At 36.2% G+C, this 12,029-nt stretch overlaps 1 protein-coding gene across 1 annotated transcript; it reads right to left on the reverse strand.

The window, feature by feature from the left end:
- Nucleotides 1-1,073: 1,073 nt before the first annotated feature.
- On the reverse strand, nucleotides 1,074-11,771 carry LOC139841915 (uncharacterized). The gene is made up of 14 exons (XM_071832102.1): nucleotides 11,727-11,771; nucleotides 10,442-10,607; nucleotides 10,137-10,199; nucleotides 9,959-10,034; nucleotides 9,552-9,594; nucleotides 9,089-9,313; nucleotides 7,360-7,536; nucleotides 6,416-7,271; nucleotides 6,219-6,319; nucleotides 4,821-4,925; nucleotides 3,753-4,727; nucleotides 3,166-3,600; nucleotides 2,868-3,081; nucleotides 1,074-2,699 (listed from the first exon to the last, which is right to left on the reverse strand). Exons 1-14 carry the CDS (start codon nucleotides 11,769-11,771, stop codon nucleotides 1,258-1,260), a joined length of 4,923 nt encoding a protein of 1,640 aa, XP_071688203.1. The 3' UTR covers nucleotides 1,074-1,257.
- Nucleotides 11,772-12,029: the final 258 nt, after the last annotated feature.

Below are 12,029 nucleotides of genomic sequence, written 5' to 3' on the forward strand. Positions count from 1 at the left end.
TCTGTGAATATGTTTAGCGCATTTCGACTTGATGAAAGCTAGCAAACAAGGATCCAACGTTACCTAAGGAAGACAGCGAACTAGCGACAGTAATCACTTAACCAAATAGCTCAGCAATTTCCTCCACACTATCTTTTGATGCACACGTAACCGGAATGCCCGATACTTCGATCCAAGCAAATCTGAAATACAAACCAGAGACTATGACAGTGGGCGAATCAAACAAGACTCTTCTGACCGAGATGAGATGATAATCTCAAAACTTTCAGATCTCCACCAACAATCTTCCGAACGGACCGCTCGTACAAATATGTGAAACTTGAGCTTTGCACGATATTGAAAAGCTTGAAACCTTCGTATCTTCGACGGGGGTTGAATCAACTAACAAGATAGAAAGATTTAATCTGCGAGTAATAAACGGATGTTGGGATAATCTTACATCTAAGATTAGTAGCCGCCGAAGTCGTTGCACGAATATGATTTCCATAGGACTGATGCTTCGGTTTCCCTACGTAAATTGGTTTTTCAAAAATCATGGACCCGTTAAGCTCTGATATGGCCTTCATAGTAGCCTCTTCATCAACGTTACGTGTCGGCCAGAACTTCACATCCGAGAGCGTACCGAGTTTTCCAAAAACCGACTCCATCATATGACGGTTTACGGTCCTGTCAATTCGTCCAATAAAAACCGTGTGGCTATTTTGATCATTGGAAAATACATCGGGTTGTAATTTTTTTCCCGGCATCAACGCCAGATTTCGTAACCCTGGGAGTTGAAGGATCATCAATTGCATCAAGAAAAAGGTTAGTAGGAAGGTGATCGGCGAAGGTAAACGAAGAGGGGTGAACAGGAAACGCAGGTGTTTCCGCCAATGAAGAGGTTCCGTCAGGTTCGGAATTTATGTTGGCTTTGGGAAAGTTAACCGAGTCATGTATTTATAGGCGATTGTGAGAATATGAGTTGGAGAACTTGGATAGAATCATTAGTTTAGCACTTTAATAAAACTTAAATGATTTTTTTGCAAAACCATTGTACTAGATAAACATAATACTGAATTGGACTACTCGGGGGTAACCAGTAAGTATAATAAATTAGAGCTGAATGCTAGCAGCTGTACAAAAAACGAGTAACCGTTTTCGTTCTTGTTCCGATTCCAAAACTACAATATTTTGCCCTTTCTAGATTTACCGGATGCCCATTCTTTACAATAGTTATATTTTTTAATATAATATATACAAAATGTAGTGATCAACTAGTTAGTCATCATCCAAACAGATAACCTCAGGGCTAGAAGGGTGTGTAGTTAAGTCGATTATACCAGGCATGGTGATTGGCAGCATCAGATGATCAGTTGTGAATGATGATGATGATGATGATGGTTTTCCCCTTGTGAGATTAGATGATGATGTGTCAGAGGAAGTATTGGGAAGTGTAGATGAGGTGGCCTGAATGCTAATTGGTGGTGGTGGCACCAGGTAAGTTTCGATAGGGAGTAGCGGCAGTAGCCGTGGTGAGAATCCTGGAGGCGCAGATGGTGGTGGTGGTGGCTCAACGTAAGGTTCCAAAAGTAGTGGTGGCGAAGATGCTAACGGTGGTGGTGGTGGTGGCGGCACGACACAAGGTTCAGTAGGTAGTGGTGGCAGTGGTGGGAAGGATTCTGATGACGGTGGTGGTGGTGGTGGCGGCAGCGGCACAATGGTAGGTTCAGGAGGTAGTGGTGGCAGTGGTTGTGGGGAAGAGTCTGATGATGGTGGCGGCACAACGTTAGGTTTAGGAGGCAGAGGTGGAAGTGGTTGTGGCGAGGATCCTGACAGTGGTGGGGGTGGGGGCGGCACAACATAAGGTTCGGTAAGCAGTGGTGGGAATGATTCTGATGACGGTGGTGGGGGCGGCATAATGTTAGGTTCAGGAGGTAGCGGTGGCAGAGATTGTTGGGAGGAGTTTGATGATGAAGGTAGTGGTAGCGGCACAACGTTAGGTTCAGGAGGTAGCGGTGGCAGTGGTTGTGGCGAGGATATTGATGATGGTGGTTGTGGCGGCAGTGGACGGGTTGATGAAGTTGGGTTTGGTGGTAAATTAAGGGATTGGAGATTTGCAGGAGAGGTTAGCGGTGTGTTAGTTATATGCTGAGGTGGCGGGATCCTCGGTTGAGTTGCAAAATCAGGAGGTACAGATGATGTAGGCCTAAATGGTTTAATATGTGGGGCCGGGCCTCTAAGTCCCAAGTGTGGGGCCGGAGAACGAATATCACTTCTTGGCAAAGTTAGCATGTGTGGGGCCGGAAGACCAACTTCACCCTTTGTTACAGGCGGCCGAATGTGTGAGGCTGGACCAAGGGTTTCATCGTTTACTTTTTGATTTGCAACAGATAGGGTGTTTGATGTGGTTGAGGTGGTAATTGGGATGATGACAGGTGGCAGTCTGGTAGTGGGAGATGTGGTTAATGGGACGCTAGAACGGTTGGTAATAGGTGGTGGTTGGCTCGAGAAAAGATCTGCAGGTTGGTGAACAATCTGCAACGGCGATTGTGATCGAAGTGCCGTTGGTGGTGGTGGCGGTGATGTTGACACCGGCGTTGAAAGTGGCGGTGATGTAGTGGGGTGACTATTTGATGAAGTTGAATCAGCACTAAGGGAATGTCGCACAAGAGATGAATCAGACAACCAATTCAGTTGCTGCATTAATCCAGTTTGCAAGCCTGCAAAAAATAAAGGTTATATTCATTAAAGATGGACAACTCCAATATTTACTGTAATGTTCTCTTTAACTATGTATAAATGGTACCACAAGAGTAAGAAATCACATATAATTAGTTGACTATGTCTTTGCACTTATGCGAAGATATTTAAACCAAAAACAAATATACCTGCATCGCCCAAAAGAGTAAGTTGTTGACACATAGAGCTCAAAGCAGCTGCTAATAATTTATTAAACATAGCGTGCTTGACATTCGTATCGATTTCCTTCTTCTTTGATTGAAAAGCCAACTCTTCCTCTTGACACTTAGCTTCATACTTGAGATCTATTTCAGCACAAATTTTTGCTTTCTCATTCTCGCAATCAATTTTCAGCCTTTTCTTCTGCACAAAAAGAAGAAGCAAACACAATGAGAAACAAAGCTTAAAAGGCTCAGTATATTGTTGAGTATAAAACTAGAGACTAACAGTTTCTTCATGCAACTTGACAACATCATCCATCGCTAAGCGTAACCGCTCCTCTTCAGCTTGAAGTGGATTAGCATGATTTGGAGGCTGTCGGCCCGCACGGTTAACGCTTTCACACATATTTAAAGCGGGAGATAAAGTGATAGGATTCTGGATTTCTGCAGTAACCGAAGACGTGGGTCCCTCAGGCAATTGTTCAGAAATAGGTTCAAGCAAGATCTCACTCTCTTGAAGCATATTAGATTGATTTCCAGCAACCAGTGATGGTTCATCATGAGGATCAAGTGATGAAGCTTCCAGAATGATCTGACCGAGTTGACCGCCATCTAAAGATGGTCTACATTCAACATCGATTTCACCCAACGAATTAGGTTCATTATCTTGATTTTCACGGTGTGGAAACGGTTGAGCTTGAAGAGACTCATTTTCAGCTTCCTAACAAGACAGAAAAGAAGTTCGTTTTCAAAGTTGAATTCACAATTTCAAGAAAGATGCATTAACAAGGACAAAAAGTAGTTCAAATTCAAAGTTGACATTTTCATGAAAGACCGCGCAAATTCTAAACTCTGACAATACAAATAACCTACCAGGATTATTACTTCAGGTGATGATTCTATAGAGGGTGGATTACTAATAAAACTGCGCAAATCTCTACGGTCTTCACCACCATCAGCAGCCTTCACTTCATCAACTGAACCAACCTCAGTATGGTGTTCAACAGCAGGCAAATCAACTTCCCTTGCGACATCATGCTCGATGTCATCATGACTTTGCGATGAAACTTCTCCAATTGGCCCACTCAATACGATTGCAGCATCAGTCATCTGTTTTTCAAAGGTACGACAGACTGTCATCTCAACATCATAAAGACCATCACCTTCCGCCACATTTGGCATGCTCACATGTAACCCTTCATCAACTGAGCCAGCCTCGTTATGGTGTTCAACAGCAGGCGAATCAACTTTCCTTGCAACATCATGCTCGATCTCAACATCATAAAGGCCATCATCACCTTCCGCCACATTTGGCATGCTCACATTAGTACGATCATGACTGGGGCCCATCTCAGGGCTATTGTCTTTAGGCCCATGTAAAGAAAACCCACCATTAGCTGTCAGCTGACTTGCCTTTTCTTTAAGGTAAACCTCCCACATTTTTCCGTGTTTTTCCAGTTTGCTATCGAAACTTTCTTTTAATCGAGTCAATTTCTCGGATCTTACAGAGAGATTACTATGCATTGAACAAATACGCTCTTGATCCATTCTGTATTTATTTTCTAAGCTCACCTTCTGATCTTCCCATTCTCTGTAACGCTTCTTAATCTCCTCTTTGCACGACAGTTGAGATTGTTCGGTGTCGATTTTCGCCCGTTGAGTAGAGAAAATGGACTTTTTTGAAGCGGGTCGCTCCGTTTGTACAAATGCCTCCTTCGCTGGTTGTAGTTTTGCATACACCGAGTATGCTTCATCAAGCTGGCAGATGAACTTCAAGTGTTTCTTTGCAATATCAAAGGATTCAAGCCTATCAATGTCGATATTTTGAAGTGCAGAGCCGATCCAACACTAAAATATGGCAGACAGTGTGTTGTTAGTGGACGATGCATTAACAGTGTCTAGTCGAAAACAAAAAACTTACTTTTTGTAAAAGTTTCATACCATTGATATCATTACAGCATGTAATGTACTTGTCTGTTCATTGCTGAGACGATAATTTTCAAGCACAAATTCTAGAAATTTCTCCACTGTGATCTTAACATCATCCTGCATTTACAGTTGCAGATATGTAAGAATATATGAAATATCTTTACAAAAGCATCACAATGGAGTGATATAATTTCTTTCATTCATGTTGACATAATCGGGTTGCTTCATCTTGTACATATCCAACGGGTCAAAAACCTTAATCTAAAACATTTTTTATTCAATGATTCATAACAATAGTGTAACAATATTATTCTTGTAACCACAATTAGTGCATCAACTTCTTAAAAAAGTTTTATGGGACAACCTGAGATACTATATGAACTGCCATTTAGAGCATCAACTCTTAGATAAAGTTTGTCTATTTAACCTAGGGATGGCAATGGTAACCCGATCAGATGGATACCCACCTGATCCACATAAATGTATACTATAAACTATTAAAGTGTTAACTCTTAGATAAAATTTGTCAATTTAACCTAGATATATGAATCTACGTTTACATGTATACATAAATGTATACTACAAACTATTAAGTGTTACTAAATTATATAGATTTTGAGAAATATATAATAATGTGTATATGTATAAATTCACTTGTTTTATATATACCTAATATATATTTTGATCATATACTTTATTTGGAATTTTAAACAAATTGAGTATATGCATCTATCACTTAAATCCAAATTTTAATTCCAACCATATAGTGGTTCCTGCTCGGCAATATATTACAATAAAAACATGATTATTTAAACAAATAAACATACAAATTATACATTTATATTTGACAAACTCTATATTTAGTACTAACCGTAACTAATTATGTTTTATTGATGACACAAATTACACGTACATTCTTGTGGTAATTTTTATTATGTCATGCCATATTTTATCTTCTATTTCAATAATATTTTGCTTACTTTACATATTAGAAAATTGTTTAACTTTTTCTTGCATATCCATGGATATCCATTAATCCGCTTAATTCATTGGAGTTGGATATGGATGGATAAACTGAAAATAAATGGATATGGATATGGATATGAATAGCAAAAATTAAATGGATATAGATGTGGATATGACGTCACCAGATCCATATCCTATCAATTGCCATCTACAGTTTAACCATTAGCATTAAAGGTGTCGACTTTGACCTATCCCTAATTAATGGGTCTAATAGGGTTGTCTTTAACTCAAAGAGGTCAGACGAAGGAAACAATTAGCTAAAGAGAACAAATAATATCCAAGTGTTAAACGTGTGCAGTAGTGAGTAGGCCGTAGGGGGACCCGTTGTCAAACCTGCGAATCTTTATGACAAAGAATAGACAATACCGACATTAAGAAACTTACGGATAACTCAAGAACATTAAAGAGCTCAGACATAGTGGCCTTCAGGAGGTCACGTAGACTCTTATCATTATTAAGAGCTGTAGACTGAACCCCAAAACCACCTGAAACAAAAAAAAAATACTGCAACCTATAAGTCACTATATTACACCAAGAAAGAGTATGTATAAGTAATGTAATTACTAAAAACTCCCATTCACCTTCATTTAGGCTTCCGGTTACCATTTCAATTACCGGCTTTAAAGCCTTCCTACGTATCTTCACACCACCACCCTCTGTCCCTGTTCCATCAGTCGCTCCATCTATGTAATGGGTTCGTTTTCTTAGTCGAGGGGTCGAAAAAGGTACAAATTTCCAAATTGGAAATCTTCCATCCAACAACTTTTTCCAAAATATACGTGGTTGGTCTCCATCGGGTAACTGGGTTTTTGTCTCAGTTTCACCATAAATTCCAAAGTTTTGAATGCGCGTTATGATCGACTTAGATTTATCATTGCTTTCAAACTTGTTAGAAATTAAGTATAAAAACTCTTCCACTACATCCTTCAAGAATGATTCTTCATATGAGATACCGAAAACGGATCCAGAATGAAATTCGGTCAATCTGTCAAATAAGTTAGAGGCTCCCCACCTAAGTAAGGCATTATATCTACTCCTTACATTTTGCAACTTGCCTTCATTGGTATCAGCAAGTTTCAGAATTTTCTCTTCCAAAGTTGATGATGAATATAAACGAAAAATCACAATTTGTTCCGAGTGAGAATCAACTGATATTTTCTGTAAGGATTTCAAATCATTTGCAGGAGTCAAGTCGCTATCAAAAATGAATATAATATCTACCGATGTTAGTCTGATGTTCACATGACACGCACGATGTTCTAGTAAGAAAAACGATATGGTCATATCTTCATTAAATTTGTTCAGAGCAGTTTGCCTTTTCGAAGGCTGGAGTCCAGTCAGCACACACTCATATGAGTCTTCACCGAACTTTTGATGTACAAAATCAATTAACATCTCCCCAACAGAAGGAACACCTTTTGTGGTAATAGTTGCAGACTACACAATAAAAACAAAAACAATTAATCAATAAAAATTTGTGAAACAAGTTGCACATTAGTGCATCTTAAAGTTAAATAATCATTACCTGAAAAAGAATAAGCACTCTTAGTGAGCGTTTTTTAACCTCGGGCAGTACTAGATCAAGAAACTGTAATTTACCACTTGATTTAATGTCAGCATCCATTTTTAACATAGTTGGTTCTTGATCCTTTAAGATGTTGCTGTGAAGTGTAGGATCTACGAGATAGGGGTGATTACAACACTTCAGGGCAAAAAAGAAGATCAATATTAGATACAATCAAGGATAAATTTCAAGTTGGAATTGCATAAAAAGTGTTGATATAAAATTAAATGGTCACAAAAGGAAATTTCATTAAATGGATAGTGTAGGATCTACTGCATAGGGGTGATTAGTAGTTAGGTTTGTTGATCATCATAACATCTTAGGAAGTTTCATCAAATTACAATGCTAACAAGAAATTAAATGAGAAAATGGCTCCTCATATGCATGATAAGTGGTTGCCAATTATTGTCTTTCTAAAGCTACTGTAATCTAAACAAGTGGATTTTTTTAAACATAATGAATATCTCTAACAAAAACTATTATGACTTGCTATGGCTTTCAACATATCCTGATTTTATTGTGAGATATAGCTAAGGATTTGAAAATCTTAATCCCCTTTATCTATCTACCTCTCTCCCTCTCTCTCTCTCCCTCTTTCCCTTTCAACTATAATATCTGAGAGAGAGAGAGAGAGAGTGTGGAGTGATCAATGCCAAAGCACTTAAGGTGCGGAAGTAGAAAATTGTGTATTTTGGGTCAAAGACGGTTTCTAACTGTGTTGAAGCTTTGATTGGAGCGTATTTTATTATACCTTTTTATTTTGTCCAGAATGTTAATATTCAATAGAAAAATGTTATAAATTCTGTATTTTTCACTTAACACTTTAACATTCATCAAATTAATTATAACTTTATGAGCTTATAAGTTAATTATTTTTTTTAGGTTAAAATGTTAATATTTACAACGAAAAGAACAACTTTTCGTGATTTCTTATTTATTTTATCACTTAAAATGTTATCATTCATGAGAAACATGTTATAACTTTTGCCTTTGTAACCCATAACTTTAACATTCATAAAATGAAAAAAAACTTTATATGAATTTATTAATTTTTTTTTTCATTTCCTATGTTGGAATGTTAATATTTAGCATGATAAACATTAAATTTTAGTGAAGTTTTTTATTTTTGTCACTTAAAGTGTTGGCATTCATCAATAAATGTTAACGTGCTGAAAGATTTTTGAGGTATTTACGAAAATGCCCACCGCATTAGAAATTGAATGTAATTACAAAATTGCCATCGCGACAGAAAAGTTATAAATATTTGCTTCCGCAACTTCCACAATTTTTTACTTCCCTATTGATAGGCCCCCGATATACAAGAACTCGGAACGGGTGAAAAACACAGTTGGAAAGTTTTGGGGAGTTCTACGCAACTCGGGGAAACTCGGATGTTGATGTACGTTGACTTTTTTAGTTTTTATATATATATATATATATATATATATATATATATATATATATATATATATATATATATATGTTCTAATATAAATTCTCAGAGCGCCTATTGCATTGTTAAACCAACAATACAAACTGGTACACAACCGACAGATGATAGCATTGGCGGTTAGACGAAAGTTGATTAATGTGACTCTAAGCAATAACATATAAGAAGGTAGAAATCATGGCACTAAAGGCTTGTATATGAAGATATTAAAAGTATTGAAAGAATATTGACAGAAAATACCTTACGGATGGAAACAAAAATGTCATAGTGAGCCCCACCAACGGTATCTTTTGAGCCACTAAGAACTCTTGCATTAGAAAGTAAGGTAGCACAATACTGTTCAAGTTGCACATTAGACAGCTGAACAGGAACCCAGAATTCTACAAACTTTGAAGACGTAGATATATTTCCATAATCCTCTACTACGCTCTCTTTGACACCAGCGGCTTCACATGTCCCTGCAACCTGATGCAAGAATAAAATAAAATTTAACATATTAAATAAAAAAAACTTCTAATGAGTCAACTCGATTAGACATGAACAATTAATCCTTGCTTTTTAACCACCGAAGACCTTCTGAATATAATCTAATACTAATACTAATACTAGTTACAAATTAATACATGTAACAAGAACTAAGATATGTGGTTTCTTAATTAGATTACAGCCAATAATGAAAAAGCATGTCAAACTATTGACAAACCTTGTCACAACGGTCAAGTTCCTGTTGATTCGCTATATCGTGCCTGCAGGATAAGAGTAACTGTTTATAGTAGGCAGCACAAGAAGATTCCACTAGATATACAGAATGATATCATAATATAATAGGGTTGCAATCTTATTTAATGACTTTGTCAACTAATATAATATTTTAACCCTCAGTAATCTGGAGCATTTTATTTAATGTACAAATTCAAAGGTTGACTAATATCCCCACTTCGTATCATGAAAAGGGAAATTAAAAACAATAATGCTATTTATTCGGATATAGGATACTCAATGAATTCTGTTAAAAGCTCGAAAAAAATGTAAAACTCAGATTCATCCATAACTATCTTGAGCTAATTTTGTATAAAAACAGATATGGTTCGAGAAAAGCACCAGTCTCACCTCGATGATGATGTGTCGAAGATATGGTTATCATTATCGTCACCAACTTGTTTCTCCATATTACCACCAACACATTCTAACATACCAAAGCACATTTATTTAAAAGAAACATATTAATAAATAATAAATAAATAAAGTTTAACTACTGTAGTTGAAATACAGTGATTAAAAGCAGTACCTCGGTTGGTTCTACCATTATGTTTAGGAGAGTTGTGTTGCCTTTTTGCAACCCCCTTATCATCTGGGTCAACAGAATATAATTAGGAGCATTAAAGAAAGAAGAAACTTCCACACTGAAATTATTTTAAGTAACTAAGATTTAAGATAGTACTATTAATTGTCCATAATTAGGTATCTAGTAATCTGATTATAATGAGTTTTGGACCTCTGTAAATACTAGCTGAGAAAATGCGGAGCACATTATTATAAAGGGTATAAAAAAATAAATGATAGACCACATAATTAACAACTTAAGGTAAGTACCTGATTCAATTCTCGTTCGTTGAGGTTTAAATATATACTTATAACGATTAGCGTTTAATCTCTTCCTTTTTCTACCACCAAAACCTGGATACTTAAGAGCTTTCTTTCTAACAGATTTTCTTGATCCCAAACTAATAGCAGTAGATGCATCTTTCGTCTTAGCCATCTGTCAAAAAATGCAACATTTTTATATTTATGTCAACAAATATAAGCAAAATTCAGTAGATGCGCTGCACACGCAAAGTTGCATAGTAATAGTACCCTGCACCTCTTAACAATCAAAAAATAAGTATATCATCATCCAACTGATGACTTAAAATTTCAAGTCTCGCATTCTGCTTTACATAGAACATACCTACTTACAATTAAAATTCTTTAGTCATAAAATAAAAGCTTTCACCATCATCGATCTTTTAAACACTATCAAACTACACTGTTTGATACTGACTTTTTAACTCACCGTAGGTAACACATATTAACCACATTCTAATTTCAATATCGTAAATAAATCCATAATTCAACGAAAATCGAGCATAGACAAGATACTAAAGTGACTAGCAATTGGAGAAACGGTTATAATAATGAAATGTGCAAACGAATCATGTGTCAGCTGATAATTTCTCCTAAATTTATCATTACAAGTTACAACATATAGGTTTAAACCCTAAACCCTAAAAAGTGACTTGCATATTTTGCATATGTATCATATTCAAAGATTACAAACTCTGATATTGTATGCAGAGTAGCAGCTATAAATAAGCAAACTGTCTTATAAAAAAAAAAAAAATTACGAATTACGAATAAAATAATACGAGTAATGTACAAATATGTGAGTTGCATACACAAAATTATGTAGCATTGGTGGTTCGTACAGAAAAATTCGAAAAAATTATGTAAGGAAAGAAACAACTGAAACTGCAAGTGATATAATAAAAAGTTAGGGCAAATATATGACTATGATCCTAAGATCGATACACACCTGCAATTGAAAAATTAGGGTTTTAGAACGTCATACATTGAGCGAAATTGTTTTTCTTCCGAAAATGAAGACGACGTTCGGAATATGAAAATGAACAATGGTAGTAGGATATAAGGAAAAGTGGTAAAGGTTATAATTCAGTTGTTTATAATTTAAGTGTTATAATTCAGTAGGCTTATAACTACCTTTAGTGACGTGTTATAATTATTAGAAGATATAAAAAGAGAAATTATATGAAACTTTATATTCAAAGGTACATCTTCTTCAAACTACATCTTTATATATTTATAGTACAACATAAGTTACTGTGTAAATTGGTGGAAAATTTATAGCCACAAAATTAGCAGACATATTTGACTTTCATAACACTCCCCCTTGGATGACAATTTTATTAGAGAGCAACTAGTCCTGCCTCATTAAAAAACTTACTAAAGAAAATCCAATGGAAAAAAAACTTTAGCTAAGGGAAAAAGAGTGCAGCATAGAGTTGACTCCCCCTCAAGTAGACATTGTTTCAGCTGTTACATCTTTTGAACATGTCTCATGCCAATGTTATGAACGTGTGTTCTGAAAATAGCAGTTGGAAGTGCTTTGATGAAAAGATCAGCA

This window comes from Rutidosis leptorrhynchoides, chromosome 4, assembly GCF_046630445.1.
Source record: "Rutidosis leptorrhynchoides isolate AG116_Rl617_1_P2 chromosome 4, CSIRO_AGI_Rlap_v1, whole genome shotgun sequence".
NCBI classification, from domain to species: Eukaryota; Viridiplantae; Streptophyta; class Magnoliopsida; order Asterales; family Asteraceae; genus Rutidosis; species Rutidosis leptorrhynchoides.